This window comes from Primulina eburnea, chromosome 8 (assembly GCF_022965805.1).
Source record: "Primulina eburnea isolate SZY01 chromosome 8, ASM2296580v1, whole genome shotgun sequence".
NCBI lineage: Eukaryota > Viridiplantae > Streptophyta > Magnoliopsida > Lamiales > Gesneriaceae > Primulina > Primulina eburnea.
Window position 1 is genome coordinate 39,594,555 of NC_133108.1, and position 20,404 is coordinate 39,614,958.

Genomic DNA, 20,404 nt, shown 5'->3' on the forward strand with positions numbered 1-20,404 from the left:
TTCTTGATAACAACGAACTAAATATGTAGAACTTTCAAGTTTCGGAAAAAAAGAATGCAACGAAATATATTTTCTTCTATAAATGTTTGGCAGATGGATATATATAATTGAGTCACATAAAGGGCACACCCTTATGTGATAACCCGTGGGACGAGTACAAGCCAGAGGACGCATATGGTTCTGCACCAAAGGACATGCGCACGAGACGCACTGGTTCGGACATGGGACGCACGGTTTGGTCCGAACGCATGTGATATACTAAGGGACACTATTTCGAAAAATAAAAATTATTTTCCAAATAAATTTTGTACAAAAAGATTAACATGGTCACCACACCGGACCGGTCTAAGACTCTCAACTCAAACTTAGAGCTAATAAAGAATACTTTATTTGCTCATTTCTCAACGTGTGGTGTGACAGCTCCCACATCCTTTTTCACACTTTGCTTTCTCAACTTTTGGATTGTAAAACCATTTATTCATAATCGAGTTACAAAATAAAATCAACTTACAGAGCTAGCTAGCTAGGATAATCTAATTATCTAAACAAAGTTAACTAATGATATTGAAACCACTAAATTTTTTAAAGTGGCCGGTGAGACAATAAACACACGACATTATTCTTTGCGACCAAAAATAACCAGAAAAAGATGTGCCTAATGATGATGACGAAATCCACGATACCAAACGCTTAAAAGATGGCCGTTTTACACATCAGAATGAACCCTTTTTTGAAAAACTTTAGGTGGCATCAAGTCACGTTGAGTGAAAAAGAGGAAGAAGATAATGTATGGCCAATCTTATCCAACCATAAAGTGGCTTCGGTGGAAGATTTTTAAGCAGCTACAGTTTGGGAATACCTTATCAACATGACCTGTGTCTCACTTGCTCGATCTGGTGTTGAAAGGAAGAGATTGATTTGTCGTCGTCAAACGATTGACTCGAGTTCTATAGTAAATTGAGTCAGATATCACTTGACTATTCATATTTTTCTCCGCATGTTTTACATCCTCCTATGTTAATTCCCATCCCACCAACCAACATCAAGAATGGTCATTTTGCTTACTAAAATATTTTTTTTCTTCTATTCTATGTTTATTTGAATGGATATAGAGATAATAATTCCAACAAAACAATCTATAACATATCTTATTGCATCTGCTACCAAACAAGCCTTTGCAAATGTCACGAGTCGAGGCCTGTTCTTTGCATTAGTCCGGCCCAATTTCAGATAATGATATAAATGCATTTAATAATGCAACATATAACATTACAAGTTTAACATTGAAAAGAATATATTTAAAATAAATTACAATTATTATATTTTCTACATAATCATTTTAATCATATATTTCTATTACTTTGTACAATCAATTGAACAAATTAAGAGTATAATACAAGTAAAGTTGTTAAAATGAGCTAGCTATGCTGACCGACACTCAAACCTTTCACAACCCGCAATTTGGCGTAGGTCTCATCATTTGAGTATGTAGGGTTATTGACGACCCAAGTTACCAAACATGTCGATTTGCGGGACGAAGCATGTCAGTTCGTCAATTTTTAGTTATATTTGGCGAGTTGGGACCAATCAACCACAATCTATCATTTGACGGGATGGTATGATACATGAAATGTCGACTCGTTAATTCGACAGATCAAAAAATTATCAACCCAAGCCACTTATTCGGTGGAATAGGACAAGTCTGACTCATTTTGGGATCTCGATGCGTCTCAAGTAATCAGGTTATTGAGAAACACAACATGCCAACCGAGTCAAATACTAGGGGCGTGCAATGATATAATGTGAACTCAAATTTATTAATTCTGACGCAGAAAACGTATGTTCTAATCGTATCTTTGGGAAGAATAATAGATGCAAAATTATCATTTAAGGGTAGCTCGCGTATACTTCAATCACTTTTTCAAAAATATTATATAAATATTTTTATTTTTATCTTGATTTATATAATTAAACCTTGGGGCGAACCTATGTTTTATGTTTTATATTTTATAATTATCTTTTGTTGATTTTAAAAACATTTGTAAACCATCGTCAACTATGGAGAGCAGTTTGGTTTTATTTGCAATCAATCAGGTTTGAATTCTGAACACCTATATTTAAATTTTTTATTCTAAAAGCTTAAAAACACACACACACACATGCTCCAACCCTATTGTACGCACTTATGTAAGCACCGATGAGGTATCACTCACCTATTTAATATGATGAAACATAAAAAAATCATTTATCCAATAAGAGAGTGTCAGTGTGCCACATCAACGATATTCATATAAGTATACACGATACATATGTAGTTTACAATATATATATATATATATATATATATTCAACTATAACTTTTGCCTTCTCCATAGAGAGCATCAGTGCCTGCACCTAATGTACAAGTATCTACTTCAAACTAAGTCCAAAACTCCTACCTTATTTATATATACATAAAGATTGCAAAAAATAGAGTTACTTTTTCAAAAAAATTATACTAAATTTTATTTATCAGACGTCGTTTAACGTAAAGGATGAGACATTAGTTAATTACACGTCTTTTTTGCATATCCACCATTTGACTCAAAAATTATAATTATAAATAATTATGTTGTCCAAATATATTGATTTATCCATATATCATACATTATTCGTCATCTCACACACGAGCTAGACAATGTCTCATAAAATTAAATCAGTGATATGTCTGAAGCCTGATAGCACTCTCCCTAATTTGACATCATCTGTTTTGATGTCAAGTCAAGTTAGGCCGACTCCATTGTTAGGGATTATAAGTTGAGCTCATATTTTATTCTTTTGGAGAATGGGATCCTATGTTTTTAAAATTGTGCCAAAAATATTGGTCATAAATTAGGTTGAGAACCCAATGATTTAATTTCATTTATGCAATTTCACCTTATGGAAAAACTACTGTTTTAGTTATGAATGTTTGTTCTTTTAATAATTTTGTTATTTTATATTGTCAAATTTTAATGTATGTTTGATATTTTATTTTTTTTGTTTCTTGAACTTGTTTTTTCGTAAGTGATTTTGACTTGGTGTCAATATAGCGCTAACCTAACTCCAATGTAGTGCTCACACATGTAACAAGATTCAGCATTCTTCATTAAATATAATTGAAGTTGTCAAAAAACTGAAAGATACATGACTAAAACTCAATTTTGACAATATAAAAAACCAAAATGTACTCACACACTTATAGGATGAAAATTTGCAATTTTCTATGTCCGAACAAAAAAAATTGCAATTTTCTCAATTGTAATACACGGAACTTTCGAATTTTTCTCATTTTTTCGTTGCGAATGATTGAAAATGATATTTTTTTATAATTAAACGTCGTTTTTTTAAAAGATCAAAAAATATTCTATCGACATTAGCATAAATCTGCACTTACAGTAGCTTGGATACACAAGGAATTGAGTCCAAAATCCATATTAGTTGATCCTAATCTAAGTCCATCAGTGGCAAGTATATGAGCGATCATGTTTGCTTGCCGCATGCAGTGTTGGATATATCCGTTCCCGGATTCTGCGTAAAACTAGTCCTAATTTCGGTAGATGATATTCTACCTATGTGGGCACTACCCTCACTTCATTTTAACGGGTAAGATCTTGCCACACATACAATTTCAAAAAAAAAAGTGGGTCTTATATATGCATGACCAAATCTTGGTCATCCATCCTATAATGGGAACAATGCCCACATAGATAAGATGAAATAAACTTCTAATTTCATCAATCAGATGGGATTCAAATGCAAAAGCTGAAACTTGTTTGACAACTTGTTTTTTAACTTTTCGATAAATTCCTTTTGTTTTATTAAAATTGATGAAAATTAATTAATTAAATGTAGACGAGTTAATAACTTTTAACTAATGTAACCAGTTTCAAAATATGTTAGAATCGGTGGAAGTACTTTAGAGGATGGTGAATAATCACCTCACAAATTTATTCTATTGAATATCAGGTGACATTTACTGATATTGATAACAGAAGTCTGATCTCGACCGTAAAAAATCTGTAGACGACTGAAATTCAATGTTGAACGAGCCTATCGATATTTGGTGAACAATAATAGAAGAAATAAAAAGACAAAGTGATTGTTTTCTGGAACTTCTAAGGATAAAAGGTTTCTATGTCTCTCATTCTTATATTTTCAGAAGATATTCACTAAAATACTTTGATATTTACAATTTTTGTAAACACCCACTTCAGTATGACTTAATTTTATCTACTGAAACTCTTAGTATCAACTTCTTCACAACTCTTAAATGAATTTCTGAACATAAAGATTCATCCTGATAGTTACAAATACTTACTTAAAAATAATACAAGTGTGAGAATACGGTGAGTATAACTGTAACACAATATGACCTCTAAAAAGATTCGATAAGTCATTGAGAGTTGCTTTAAGTATTTTCAGCAAAGCTCTTAAAATGATAAATATTGATAAATCACTTTAGTGTCTAGAGTCCATGCTGAAAGAATTACAGAACTTTTATAGATGTTTTTTAATGTTCGGATCTGAACGACAATAAATGATTCGTATTGATGCATTAAAGCAACCACACAATTTGTTAAGTGTCATCCGTTTTGATCCAAGAATACAAGGTGACGATAAATTCTTGTGACACTGACGGTCAAATCGGCCAGAAAGTGTTTTGTTTAATTAGAATACTAAACATCTTCTTGAATGTTAGATTTGCTGATTTTATGCTCTATTAATAATATAATAAATCCAGTGCTCATAAATGACTGTTTACAATATTAGTAGCCTGAGGATAATGAGTAATGTTTGTCCATTTAGTTTGATAGATCTTGAAAAACTATCAGATATGAGCAAGTGGTCTACAGAACTTACCGGCTACTAAATTTCTCGTAGTGCTGAATTTTAATAATCCTTAGTTAATTTCTTAAACTGAGCATATCAACAAAACAAAACATAAACTAAATACACTTAATTTATGTAAGCCTTGAAATGTGTGGTAGTTTGCATGGAATGAGAATGTTGCATTGAGCCTAGAAATTTGTATCCAATTCTTATGGAAAAAAGATATTTAAATAAAATAATAAAAATAAAAGTTTTTTATTCTTAAATCCGTAATTGGATGGTTTGAATTTCAAGATACAACAACAAAAAAATGTTCGTTTACCATTAACTATATATTTTGGTAAAGCGACAAACGTTCAATCCTACAATTAATATTAGACTCGATGTCACAAGTTCGATTCTTATTTATTACAAGGAGTGTAATAATTGGGATAAAGACTGTTATGTGTACAATAATCGTCTCTGTTTGGTAAAACAATCGAAATGTGGTGCTTGAGCTGATGTATGATTTAAAATATTTGAGTTACACCGTTACCATCAGCTATAATTTTTAATAAAACGACAAACGCTCAATCTTACATATAAAGATAAACATTTTGACGAAGTCTTTCTTTAAATAAAAATAATTTTGACGAAGTCTCAGAAGATCCAAATATATGTTCGAATGTTGAATCTGGAGGTAACGTAAAAACAAAAAATAAATAGTATGATGAATTATTAGAGTATATATAAAAAGTTAAAAGTTGGATTGATATATTTGCAATGGTCAATTCGAAATGAGAATTCACGTATTAGTTAGATATTATGGAAAAGGGGAAAAAGCCTACAAACTTCCAAAATTAATTTTCAAACATAGGTTAGGTTATATTAAGCGGATAAAAATCCACTCCAAATGTCCTAACTTCCCCCTCTTTTTTCCGATCCCAAAAAAAAAGAAGTTGTTTTTCCTTCAAAAATATATGTTTAAATTCATTTATTTTAAAGCCATAACTTATTTACATATTACTCCATGTTTTTCAAAATATACAACGATCAATGTCATATTTTTTTTCCTTCTGTTTATTTATTTATTTATATCAAATGTGAAACATTTGTCACTCGATTAAATTAATTAGAGTGAGTCTCATGTGAGACTGTATTCTAATTTGTGAGACGGGTCAACTCTACCGATATTCACAATAAAAAGTAATACTCTTAGCATAAAAAGTAATAATTTTTCATTGATGATCCAAATAAGATATCCGTCTCACAAATATAACCCGTGAAACCGTCTCACACAAGTTTTTGTCAATTATTTATCAGGAAAAAAAATCCTCAATGATCGATTCTTAAATTTCCTAGATTTTATTAAAAAAGTTAAAAATAAAATATTATTTCGAGTTAGATAAAAATCTTAATGAATCGTGAATTTTTCTGATAAAACAACGAATAATTAATTGATTTAAACCACAAATTAATCTATATTATTTGTAATATATTGTCTATTAACGATCAAGATGACCATCCAAGCCAAGATTTCGTTGATTGTTTTATTTGTAAACACAATATATAATTAATTTTCTCAACAAATTAAATTTCAGCAGTTAAGTTAACCTCAAAAGCAAATTTTAAAAAATTCAAGGGACTGAAAAAATATTTCTCAAAAGTTTGAGGTCAATAACAAAACCCAAGGATTTGAATGGAAATGGTCAACGCTTCCTCCCACAATTATTGTTATAATATTATTATTACAATTACTCCATTAATATCATCATTATCAGGAAAGGAAAAATTTGTGCTGCCAATGAACAAATTACATGGGACCAAGAAATATCAGAGAATTTTCTTGAAATACAACCGGCCTTGGACGAAAGCACTCGCCTTTCATACGTACCCACGCGGAGAAGGGTCCTTTTTTTTTTCCCTGTTGTTGTAGCTAAATCCTGCTCAGGAAATCAATTAGCAGCCCTCTTTTTAAATTTTCCTTTTGCCTTTGATCAAAGAACCTGCCCGTTTTTCTGGGTTTTTATTTAATATCTGTTACTTCTCAGTTTAGAGATGGGGGAAAGAAGCCCTTCTGGAGGCTTCAGACTTCTGAGCACGATCAAGGTATTTTCTTGGTAATATCGGTGGATAGAGGGTAGTTTTATCTTTATTTTGGTTGTTTCTGTCTGAAATTTAATGATGCAAATCATTTGGAATGTTTAATTTTATTTCAATATAGCTCTGTGTTGTTTTATACATCAACTATGAGATATGAGAGCAAAGTTTCATCAGAGAAGTAATTTTTTCTATTTTTTTAAATAGATATTTTGATTTAATATTGATGTGTGGATCGGTGTTTTAAGCGCTTAGAAGAAGTTGAAATCAGGAGCCTCCAATAAGAAGTCAGAAAAATACGGTTTTTAGTTCTTAAATTATTATTTTTAAATAAGTTTTAAAAAAACCTTTGGTACCTTAATATATAGTTTTCAAAACACTTTTAAACGCTGATTTTGTGGCGTGTGGTTTTGTTTCCCTTTTTATGGTAGCCATAACTATTCTAATAATCGAGGAGCTATGGCATCCCTTGTTTAAAGTCTGATTTAATGAGTAATGGTTTTTGTAGAAAGTTGCTTGTTTAGATGGATCTTCACCCGACACAGGGAAAGGAAAGAGCAAAAAGTCATCGTTGTGTATTAATAAGGTGTCACATGGATTTCACTTGGTAGAAGGGCAATCTGGTCATAACATGGAGGACTACCATGTGGCCGAGTATCGAAAAAAGAAGGGGCATGTGCTCGGTTTGTTTGCAATTTTTGATGGACATCTCGGAGATCGTGTCCCTAGCTATCTGAAGGATAAGCTCTTCAACAACATACTTGAAGAGGTATGCTTCAATCTAGTGTTATCAATATATGGAATTTGACGTCTCTTTCATGATTACGTAAAAGATTCGATCCGGGTGATAAAAGTTGCTTTTGGGTTTAATACGTTGGGAACGAGGTTACATGGAGTTGAGGGCATATTAAAATCATAAAGCTACTATAAAAAAATCGTAAAGTTCTTGGATTTGTCATGCTAGTTATTGGCTGTTGGACACGGGGTTGCATGGAATGGTAAAACATTCAGGAATAGGATGTTGATCGTTAGAGAATCATCCTTGATTTTAGGATCTTTTAAAAATGGCCTGGCAATCCAGCACACCTTTAAATGTGTCAAAATTGTCGGAGAATTCAGGGATGGTCACAGAAATTCGTGTTTATAACTAGTGGAAGTTAGATGCTAGCTACTTTTACAAGTTCAATTTGCATGTAGCTGGTGCACCACCAACCACAATGGCATCTTAGGCAAGAAAGAAATGCCGAAAAACACAAATCAAAACTGGCATCCATTAGAAGGTCTTCGGACTTTATTTGTATTCGGCGCCATTACTTTTATGGAGGTGTTACACTGCGAAGGACTTTCATGTTTCATTGTATTGCATCGTTGTGCTTCACCAGGGAATATATGATAGAAAAATGCTGGTTTGAACTACTAAAGAGGGATGCAGAAGACCTACCCCATTTCTCATCTTCAATAAATTCTCGGTCGCTTTATAATTTCTATGTCTTAAACCGAAAATTGGATTTCTGAAATTTGACCAAAATTGTTAAGGTTTATCCTTTCCATTGTTCTTTGCCTTTCAAGCTTGGTGGCGTCTGATTAAATATCTTAAAGGGTGCAATCTGTCAAGTAGCACCCTTGAAATTTGTATCCTTGTAGGCTGGTGTTGGAAGCCCAAATTTATCTGACTTTGGAATACTAGCTTTTGGTCAATTATGCTAGGTTCCCTTTTCATATTTTTTTTCCTCTCCTTACTTTGATTGATTCATTAAGGAGTTGTGTGTTTTTGGTTTTGCTCACAAGTAAAATTATTTTACAGTGGACTCTTTTATTCCATCAAAGTATAAGGAAATATATATTTTTTCATCCAAAAGATTTTAAAGAACTTTTATCACGGTTTAAAGTCGATATTATATGCAATTAACTCCTTGTAATCTATAAAAATTCAAATCACGATTCATTGTTCGAGTTAAAATAAAATATGGCATAAATATCAGATCTTTTCTTGGATGCACTTCTGTTTCAAAATCAACAATTCAGTTTGTCATGTTTAACTTTAAGGGGAGCATTAAAAATAATTGGTTGATTGTTTGATATGAATCATATGATTAGAATGGCACAATCTTTATGTGAATTGAATACTTGGTTGCTTTTTACTTGGTGTGAACTGAATTTTGAGTGATTTCCTTTTAGTTATTGTTCTTCGCATGTGTTATTCAACAATATTGCTAGTGGGCGAGAGCTAGGAAATTTATCGTCCCTGCTTGGAGATATATCTTTCTTTTCTTTTATTCTTTTTTTAACTTGATATATTTTTTCTAATTAGGTTAAGATTTCATATTTTATTCAGTACCTGGAAAAACACCCAGTTTCTGTCAAAATAAACTGGACAAAACTAGAGTTATTCTGTTAGTGATTCCATGTACTTTGTTTTAATTTTCATTTTAGTTTCTCACTAGCTAAAGGGTCTTCATGATCAATTTATTTATGAGTCAAATCTAAATTATCATCTAGCGAGTTGCTTAGTGAACTGATATAAACTTTTGTGGAAATACCACCATACAAGAGAAGAATATTTTGTGGAGGTTGATATAAATGAGAATTAATGTCTTCAACACAATTGAAAGAATCCAAAAAAATGTTAGATACTAATAATAAGATTTAAGGGGATGGGCTTGTTTACGGCATAAATGGTGTTGTACTCCACATTTCTAACTGGTTGATTTTTTAGAGTGCATATATCTTTCATGGATTGTGAGTCACGTGCTCTTATTTCAATGTCTCTGTATGAAGGAGATGTTCTTTCTTAACAAAAAAACCGTGATAACTTTGCTGTCGTATTTGGTCCTCGACTTTTAAATTGTTAGACTATCCTTTTCTAGAATTTTGTGAATCGGGATGTGCTATTTTATAATGAAAAATTCTTCTTACACATCTCATTTGTATCAGTTTTCAAGTTATCAATGAAATATCACTCTTTACTTGTGCAGCCCAATTTTTGGGAGGACCCCCATACTGCCATTAAAAATGCTTATCGCTCAACTGATAAATTTATTCTAGAGAACTCAGTGGAATTTGGTCCTGGTGGCTCCACAGCAGTAACTGCAATTGTTATTGATGGAAAAGATTTATGGGTGGCAAATATTGGTGATTCGAGGGCTGTCCTGTGCATGAATGGAAATGCTGATCAACTTACCGTAGACCATGAGCCACATACTGAGAGGAGGAGGATTGAGAAGCAAGGTGGCTTTGTGACTAATCTTCCAGGTAATTATTATAGCGTTGCAAGCAACAATTAGCGCTGCTATCACAGGGGACTGACCGATTGTCACGGAGATCGCAACATGACTTTTGAGTCATACAATTTAAAATTTCTTAAAACAATGTTTATATCAGCTATAACTCTCTATATAGACGCTGGTGTTGGGAAATTTTCAATATGTTTTCATATGCATTTATCAACATTACATTTATGAGTACTATGATGTGAATTTTGGAGTTGATGCCATTGCACGAAATTTTGACTCTTAATTTCAGGAGATGTGGCTCGAGTTGATGGCCAGCTTGCAGTTGCACGTGCTTTTGGAGATGAAAACCTTAAAGCCCATTTGAGTTCAGAGCCTGATATTCGTCCTGTACGGATTGACTCAAGCACCCAGTTTGTTATACTGGCAAGTGATGGCTTGTGGAAGGTCAGTTTTATAGTGTTGCATTGGTGAATTCTTACTCTTTTGTCAGTGTAGGATTTTACAGTTATAATCCATCAGTGTGGGTATGAATTCCCTCCCATTTTCTATTTTATGGCGATGTATGGTAAGGTTAATGGTAACTTGGTTTTATATCAGAACCGAGTTTTCAAATATTTAAATTTGGATCATTGAATGCATAATAAAATGCTGGAAGAAAACTGAGTTTCCAAAGCCATCCCTAAAAATTCAAAATTAGATCAGTCAATTAGCCTTGTGTTTTTCAAAATGTAAGGTTTTTGAGTTATTTTAGTTTCTCACCTTTCATTTGACTGTATCTCGTGGTCCAGTAAAAAACGAGTATCCCTTATCTGCATCCTAGCTATGCGTTATGTATGTCAGGAAACAGTTGAAAGATTTTGAAGAAGGCCAATCAATTTTTAGACTCGTCATGAATAATATAGCATCGTTCCTGTAAGTATGTACGCTGTATAGCACTCTGAGGCAAAATAATTGGACAGGTGATCAGCAATCAAGAAGCAGTGGACATAGTGAAGCACATCAAGGATCCTCAAGCCGCCGCGAAGCATTTAACTTCAAAAGCACTGGAAAGAAAAAGCAAAGATGACATATCTTGCATAGTAATTCGTTTTGGATGATCCCCGAAAACCAGACATGAGCACAAGTGATGAAAAGGAGGAAAGGCGACCTATATATATCTGATATTCATGAAAATGCCTTGCTTTGCACATAGCTCTTCTGTATATCTCTTGAATTTATTGGATGGAGAAGATGTGTGACGCTATTGTTTATAACAGTAATGAAGGTCAATGGGACCGATTTTTTTTCGATGGTATATTATTTGTTCGCAGTAGATGGTTTGAAGTTTGTCATTTTTGGGCTAGAAGAAACGCTTGTGTGCGCAAGGATTTTTAGTTGAAGATGAGAATAATGGCATGTTTATGCCTGATTGTGCGGAGGATTTGCTGTATGTTTCATGTATATATGTAGAAAACTATTCAAATATGCGGACTCGTTAAGTTACCTGTCGAGTTGAATTCTTGGAATTACAGCTTGATGCTGATATTCAGGCATGTCTCATATTCATTTCTCAGCACGGCTTGTAATTGAAAATTTAACAATTTTAGCTTTGTCAGAATCGATTTGACATTCAAGTGCGAAAATAAATGGAACAAATTGCAAGCTTTTGTTCAGCCATACAAGTTAGATATCCTTCTCTTCTAATTTTTTTGAACAATAGATAACAATGCGGGTCGATTTCAAGATGATTTTCAAGTTGGAGGAGTTCAAGAGTTGAGTTACGATATGCAAGAGAACTAAAGAAGTCAATGGCAAGGGCTAACACATTCTTACCTGCATTATCCATTTAACCCCTCAATATTAATAATATAAGTACATATATGATAATAAAAACAAAGAAAAAATTGCTTTTAATAAAAAAAAATCAGTTAATGAGGAGCACTTAACTGGATGTAAGTTCACTCAAGAGGATTTTAAGGGATCGGATCAAAAAGTGGGATGAAGGCCAGATACAACCGATTCAAACAAAAAAATTTAAAAGGTGGAATAAAGACCAGATCGAACGGATTCGAACCTCCGATTTCCCGGCTCCGGTGGACAATAATTGGAAGGGGTGTCGCATGATGCACATACAAAAGCCCTCGAAAAACATATATCCAAAAACATGACCTGCTTTCTTTTGACATAAAAAAAAAAAGATGACCTGTTTTTAAATGGCCCATCTGTTAAGTAGTCGTACCCATGTTACATGTGATTTGTCCCACCAAAGTTTCCGCCACAATTGTGAGCAGTGGTCAACACAAGTAGTGGATCCTAAGAAAAAGTTGCTCCCTTTTGTTCTTATCACGGTTGGATCAAGTTTTAAAAATGTAATCTTGAAACCTCAAATTGAAGAAGACAATGATTATAGGACAGATTATGAATGATTCATTGGTGGCAATTCTTTTATGCAACAGGACAAGAAGATGATCATCGATGGAAAAGACTGTAGGATTCAAAAAGAAGAATTGTTTTCGATAGAAACATACACATACAAAAAGATCATTATGTTTAAAAGGAAGACAATGTTGCAGGATTCAGATGACTGAAGTATATAAATTTGAAATTATACACAATACAAGGACACAAAAATTAACAAATGATGCAATATTATATTGGGAAAGAATAAAGAAAAAAACCCAAGATGTTTCAGAAAAAGAAACTGACTACTGAATGTAAAGAAGCAGCGCCTGGAAATGAAATCATGCCTCATCAGAAGAAACGCCACCTTTACAGGAGGCAAAGAATTGCCTCTGTTTCCTTCTCAATCACTATTGTAGATTTTCACAGCCGTGGAAGTAAGATGAGAACTCGAGTTGAGAAAGATTAGTAGTATGGAATGGAAGGGGGTGGCGGAGATGCGTAGGAAACTCTTCTTATGGGAGGAAGGGGTATGTTTTCTGGGGGAGGTGGCGGTGATGAATATTTGTAAGGTGGTGGAGGTGATGGTGAGGGAGGCGGGGGAGAGGAGTACTTATAAGGTGGTGGAGGGGACAGTGAGGTAGGGGGCGGAGATGAATATTTATACGGTGGTGGAGGGGATGGTGAGGGAGGGGGTAGTTCACAACCAACTGATGGGGGTGGTGGTGGTGATGAATGCACGTATGGTGGTGGTGGTGGGGAGGCATGGATGTAAGGTGGCGGTGGAGATGAGTAACCGTATGGCGGTTGTGGGGAGGGAGAGGGTGGCGGCGGTGAGGAATAGACATATGGTGGTGGTGGTGGAGGTGGAGAAGGTGAGGGTGGTGGTGGAGAGGAGTATACATAAGGTGGTGGTGGCGATGGAGAGGGTGGCGGCGGTGATGAGTAGACGTATGGTGGGGAGGGAGAGGGTGGTGGTGGTGGTTTTGGTGGAGGTGGAGAAGGTGAGGGTGGTGGTGGAGAGGAGTATACGTAAGGTGGTGGTGGCGATGGAGAGGGTGGCGGCGGTGATGAGTAGACGTATGGTGGGGAGGGAGAGGGTGTTGGTGGAGATGGATATACATAAGGTGGTGGTGGTGGCGGCGGCGATGGAAGAGGCGGCGGAGGTGATGGGTACACATATGGTGGTGGTGGGGGTGAAGGAGGTGGTGGCGTTGGCGACGAATACACGTATGGTGGTGGTGGGGAGGGTGGTGGGGGTGAAGGTGGCGGTGGAGATGAATACACGTATGGTGGTGGCGGGGGAGACAGGGGAGGTGGTGGCGGGGAGGAATATATGTATGGTGGTGGTGGTGGTGGGGATGAAGGAGGTGGAGGAGGTGATGGATAAACGTAAGGCGGTGGTGGTGGTGGTGTCGGCGGTGGTGAGGGTGTAGGAGGTGGTGGTGATGGATAAACATGCGGCGGAGGCGGAGGCGGTGGTGGAGGAAGCCGAGTCACCGGAGAGACTTTTTTAGTAGGCGGAGGTGGTGCGGAGACTTCATGGGTAGCCGGAGGTGGAGGGTGTGACCTAGTAGACGGTGAAGATCTCGACGTAGGCGGAGGAGGAGGTTCATTAAGTGGTCTTGGTCCCTGGGCTGGTCTCGGGGACGGCGGCTTTTGCCCAACCGGAGGCGGCCTCCTGCTGGGTAACGGAGCAACCCCTCCTCCGCACCTGAACTTGCTACAATCAAACGGCTTCGCAGGTTCCGAAGCACACTCCTTAGCAGACCTCTGATCGCTCTTCCCCGGAATACAATTCTCCCGCCCATCCGTCGCAGTCTGGCCACCGAACCTACTGCACTGCGGAGCCTCCTTTGTGAAGTAATTATACGAATAAGTGAAGTTCTGCAGCCGCGGCAGCTGGCAAATGCCACTGGGAACCTCCCCAGTGAGGCGATTGTGCGCCACATTCAGCTGCTCCAGGCTCTTCATACGGCTGATCTCCGCGGGCAGTGGCCCCTGTAGGTTATTGAAGCTCACGTCAAACACCGTTAGCTCCTTCAACAACCCAATCTCCGGCGGCAAACATCCCGTCAAATTGTCATTCATCAAAATTAGCTCGTTCAAAGTTTTCCCCATCTTCCCAATACTACTGGGAATGCATCCACCGAGATTATTATTCGCCAGAACCAGAACAGAGACCGGCGAATTCCCCAGGTTCTTCGGGATGCCCAACCGGAACCGATTATCATTCAAAAAAATGGCATCAAAATTTTTGTCAAAAATCTGGGTCGGAACAGGCCCCTCAAATTCATTGAACCTAAGATCCAAGAATTTCAGAGTAGGCAACGAGAGCACCACGTTAGGGAAACCCCCTACAAATCTATTGTTGCTCAAATCCAGCTCGAACAGGAGCTTCAATGTCCTGAAGCTCTTGGGAACCACACCACAGAACCTGTTGGAGTTAATGTGGAACAGAGCAAGATCAGTCAGCAAGCCAAGCTCGTCAGGCAGGTAACCGGCGATGTCAGCGTGGTTAAGGTCGATCCCCGCCACCACTCTGGTGGAGGAATCGTTGAGAGAAGGAGCACAGAACACTCCCTGGTAGGAACAAACTCGTGGGCCCCTCCAGTTCGCAGTGAAGTTGAAAGGATCTGAGTAAATGGCTCTTTTCCATGCTTGCAAGGCAATGTATGCTCGTCGGAGACTCGCGTTCTCAAAGCTCAGCGCGTTGGCATCCCTTACAATGTCATTTTCTCCGGCGGAGGCACTGTGGGCAAACAGGGCGAGGATGAGGGCCGTGAGGAACAAAACAGAAGGGCATCGCCGCCGCGAGGACGGCGGCATTGTGGCGGAAGTAACGGGGGAGGGGAGATTCATGAGAATACAAAAGTTCACGAGTAAAGAAAGAGATGAATTGAAGACATATAGAGAGGAGAACAGAGGAGCTCCAGCTTGCAAAATAATGCGCGTCCCCTGTTAGTCAGCTATGGCCTCAATTTATTCCCCCAACGCCTTTATTTTAATATCCTATGCTTTTCTTTTCTTTTCTTTTCTTTTCTTTTATTTACACCATTATTGCCTTGCTTCTATTATTTTTTGTTTCTTGTCCAATCTTTATTTTCGAATTTTGGACTTTTTACAAGTATAAAATAAATACCATTTTACTATTATTATATTATAAATATGTGTGTCAAAATATGTTTTTACTAAAATGAGATATGATATTGTTTAGGTTTTCAAATATAGAAAACTGACAAACCAAACACAGCCTTTGGTTTTATTTTTTTTAAAATCTGGTTCTTAATGCACAACATTGTATATATTCTTACCACAGAAAATGTGCTGAATTATTTAAATATATGATTTCATTTCCTCTTTTTTTTTTTAAATTTGTGTAAAGATAGTGGAAAAACAAATCAAATTGATGCGGAAGACAATAAAACATCTCTCATAGACAAAGTCGTAGCCACGGCATGTGCTGTAATCATATTTTGAACATTAATGTATTATGGTTGCATTAATAATGTCTCCGTTCCTTATCAACATATGAATCTATATCCATATAATACATATGTCAAAGTTTTGATATGTTGTAAATCAATCGTGTGTGTATATGTTTATCTCACATTATATCTTTTTAGGCGCATAAGCGTCTCTCACAGCACATAAAACAATCTGTTTCGAGTTTTACATATTTACAGTGATGTAAAAGAATCGAGTCGGTTCGCGCTCTCTTTGATGCGAATCGAAAAATATTTGATTTGTATTCGAGCATATCGAATTCGAGTTGAACTCGAACATTTTTTACGAAGGAACCAAATTATTCGGTCCGTTTACACGGGCTACCAATAAAATTATAATAATAAGTTGTATCATGCCAAGATGGTTTAATGAAATTAATTAGAGAGAATTTTTTGATTAAAACGTGGGTGAAGAGGGTTTTGTTCTGGTTAGAATTTGAAGTCCATGGTCTCTCCCCAAGATTTGAATAAACATTAGCCAATTTTTTTATTTATCAGTTTTTTTAGAGTATTTATTATATTATATTATATTATTTATCAATTGAAAAAGATTAGTCTCTGTGTCAGGCTGTCTCAGTAGGGCCAATAATTGGACTAAATAATAACTGTGGCACACCTATTTTATGACCTGACATTGTGGATATACATACGAATACATATATACGCATACCTATGTGTGTGTATACACATATACGTTAGTTAGTCGAGTATGTCTCTTATGAGACGATCTCACTAATCTTTATCTGTGAAACAGGTCAACTTATCGATATTCACAATAAAAGTAATACTCAAATAAGAGATTTGTCTTAAAAAATACAATCTGTGATATCGTTTGATATAAATTTTTGCCAAGTTAGTTAACAAACAAAAACTCCAAAAAAAATCTGCATTTAATAATTTTTTTACAAAATAATATTGAAATTGATTGTTGTTTTTTATTTTATTTTTTTTAGACACGAAACACATTAACATTTTTTTTATGACATGGCAGCACGTTGCACGTTGATGGAGCTAAAAAATTAATAGAACAATTTGAACAGGTTAGATAAAGAGACGTGACTGGAACTTCATTATTAGGTCAATAAGTCATTAAATAATGTTTGACAAACACAAACTTCTTATATAATAATATAATATATAACAAAAATTCTTGTGTTCATGTTTTACCAATCAATTTCACGAGATCGATAATCGATTCGATTCGATTCACAAAAAAAATTAGTATTTTTTATGTTGAAAATAATATTTTTCATCAAGTTAAACAGTCTCACATAAATATACACATGAGAGATCATTTTACATAGATAGATATGTGATATCGTCTCTAGAAAGAATGATTAATAATATAATATAAAATTATTGAAAAAATTTACATTAATTTTTTTTGTCCTACCTAATTTATTCTAATTAAGTTGGAAATTAACAGTCTTTTTAAAATCATTAGCATGAGGTTCAACTCTCTCAAACTAAGATTTTATAGATTCGTAAATATTAATATTTGCTTAATTTAATCAGGTTTGGTAGAATAACGTGGCGTTTACTTTAACTGATAGGTTTATTTATGATAAATTTTATCATGGTTATTAAAGTAATTGTCTTAGAATTTGAAATGATAATAAATAATAATATATTTAATTTGATTGATTATATGAATGTTATTGATCTTGTCATTATTTATGTAAAAAAAATAAAATTATTATTATAATTGAAAATTTATATTTTTAATTTATATTAATTTATTTTTAACTAATTTATTATTAAAATATTTTTTGACGTTTCTTAATTTTTTTTAAAAAATAATAATTTCAGTTATACGCAAATGTTTTTCTAAAATGTTTAATACTTTTTTTTATACTACGAGAAGTATTTAATATTTTTTTATAATATAATATTTACTAATATTGCATTCTCTCCTATACATGAACCATGCGTATTTTGTCAGTAATTCTTACGTAAAACTTTTAAATATAAGTTGTTATTATTTATATTGTATTCTAATTTTTAATCAAAATCTTGTAAATATTTATTCTCATACTTCAAGAATTATAAATTTAACTATTTTAGATTGGATAAAAGTGTACGAAATTTTATATGTGCTTTAATAAATTATTTAGTAAATTACTTATATTAATTTATGAAGTTTAAATAAGAACTGATATGAATTAATACAATGATGGATGAGATAAGTAACTTTTTTTTTAGTTAAATTAAATAGTGGTATAAAAAATGGCAATAATAAAAAGGTATATATAATTATTCATTTCTGATATGTAAAACGAGTAACGAGTTCATAAATTTATTGTGATCTGTAAAATTTGTAATAAAATTTTTATATAGTTTGATTATGAATCAAATCCAACTCTATTCATGCCAAATAAACTTAACATTAATTCTAAAAAATTTCCCAAAATTCCTTCAACAATTTTCTTGAATGCCACGTTTGTTTTGTTTTGTTTTGTTTTTTTGGGGTTAAAATTTATTTTTCTATGATCCGAGCCTAAAAAGTTATTTACATCATCGAAAAACTTATAACTTTATTTTAAAAAAACTGATAATTTTATCATTATATTTTTTCAGGTCAGTGTGTCTCTTTGACAAACATTTATTCTATATTCTGAAGTTGCTTTATAAATTGATACACCAAATGATTGTTGTAATGCCCAAGATTTTATATCGTGTTAAAGTACGATTATTAATTTTTAATCGAGACGATTATGAAAGGGCTAATCGAGACACGAATTAAAAGTTTGTATGTGAAGTTGTTGATGCGAGAGCCGAAGGTCTCGCGCATATGCGCGAAGAGGGCAGAAGCCCATGGTGCGGAACAGAACACTAGGCGCACATGCTCGACTGTATGCGCGCACATGCGCGAGAGGTCCAGAAAGGTTGGCGCACATGCGCGACATAGATTCGCGCATATGCGCGAGGGTATCCGAGACTTGGCAAATTTGAGCAATGGCCTCGCGCATATGTGCTGAGTAAGGGCGCGCATCTGCGCGAGTCTCCGTGAAGCTACGCGCCGAGACAGTATGTCTCGCGCATATGCGCGGACGGTGGTTGATTGTAAATTATTGGAATTAGTGGATACTGATTTGGTATCACCGGTATCGCAGGATTGTACTATTGTACTGTCAGAATTTGATAAAACAGAGATGTCGTGATTTGATTAGAATATCGATACAGTATATGGATATTGTCATTGCCAGATTGAACAGTGACAGACTTTGAGTCAAAACTTCGATTGTATCAGAGCGACAACAAGAAATGTATAAATAAATGTTGATTCGGGATTCACAACTCGAGTTAGGTTTGACTTGAGTTTCCCTAAATCACAAACTTTATTTTATTGTATTGATATTTGCAGATTATCAGATTGATATGTTTAGTCTATTGAATGGTAGCAGAGCCAGAGTTTGAGTCTATGGCAGATCAGCCTAGCTAGGGCAGAACCGCTGAGTCTTTGTCAGAACCGCGAAGACTCTAGACTTACGGTGTATCGATGAGCTTAGATGTAGATCGACTTCTATTGTAGACATTTGATACAGTATGCCGAAGTCTAAATTAGATCGGGATCCCTAGGTTAGAAATAAGTTGAGATAAGATCACAAGTTATTGACTTAAATACAGTAGTCAGATTGGATACATGTTTAATGATTGTTTATGCTTTTATATATGTTTTATATGATTGCATTGATACATTGTTTATACTGGGATATTTATATCTCACCGGAGTTATCCGGCTGTTGTCTTGTCTGTATGTGTGCATGGCAACAGGTGAGACAAGTTCAGGGTCACAGAGGTGAAGAAAGATCGAGATTAGAGTGGTGATTCCGGATTTGGATATAGATAGGTTTTATTACTTGATTGTAGTAGTTGAACCTAGTTTTGAACTAGATGCATGTTATACAGGATTTGTATTATTATACTGGTTTGTAAAATAGAATGATTCCATTACCTTCCGCATTTAAAAAAAAAATTAGACTCTGTTTATATTAATTGATTAAATTAGTCTCAATGACGATTAAAAAGATGATTAGCGTCCAGGTCCCCACAATATTCCTAACCATTAACTTATTTTGGAAACAGATGCATAGAAGAATATAGCTTTCTTGTGTTTTTAAAGTATTACGAGTGTGATAAATTAGTCTTGAATGCAATAAATATTCATATTGTAATCGAAATATAACGTTAAATTGTTGTACGGTTTAAAAAATTTAAATTGCACCATTACTAACGGCTATAATTTTTGGTGAAGCTGTGAGCGTTCGGTCATACGATTGTTATCAGAGTCAAGATCGTAAGTTTGATTTTCATTAATTGCAAGAAGTGCAATTATTAAGAGAAGGATATTGAGTG

The 20,404-nt window shown here is 34.8% G+C and overlaps 2 protein-coding genes across 2 annotated transcripts; one reads left to right on the forward strand and one right to left on the reverse strand.

The window, feature by feature from the left end:
- The first annotated feature begins 6,606 nt into the window (after window positions 1–6,606).
- LOC140839678 (probable protein phosphatase 2C 44) lies at window positions 6,607–11,627 on the forward strand. Its single transcript, XM_073206562.1, has 5 exons — window positions 6,607–6,939; window positions 7,439–7,699; window positions 9,906–10,182; window positions 10,453–10,607; window positions 11,123–11,627. Exons 1-5 carry the CDS (start codon window positions 6,889–6,891, stop codon window positions 11,258–11,260), a joined length of 882 nt encoding a protein of 293 aa, XP_073062663.1. The 5' UTR covers window positions 6,607–6,888; the 3' UTR covers window positions 11,261–11,627.
- A 1,088-nt stretch (window positions 11,628–12,715) lies between these two features.
- LOC140839677 (uncharacterized) lies at window positions 12,716–15,529 on the reverse strand. The gene has a single exon (XM_073206561.1). The coding sequence runs from the start codon at window positions 15,402–15,404 to the stop codon at window positions 13,008–13,010; it is 2,397 nt and encodes a 798-aa protein (XP_073062662.1). The 5' UTR covers window positions 15,405–15,529; the 3' UTR covers window positions 12,716–13,007.
- Between the last annotated feature and the right edge of the window lie 4,875 nt (window positions 15,530–20,404).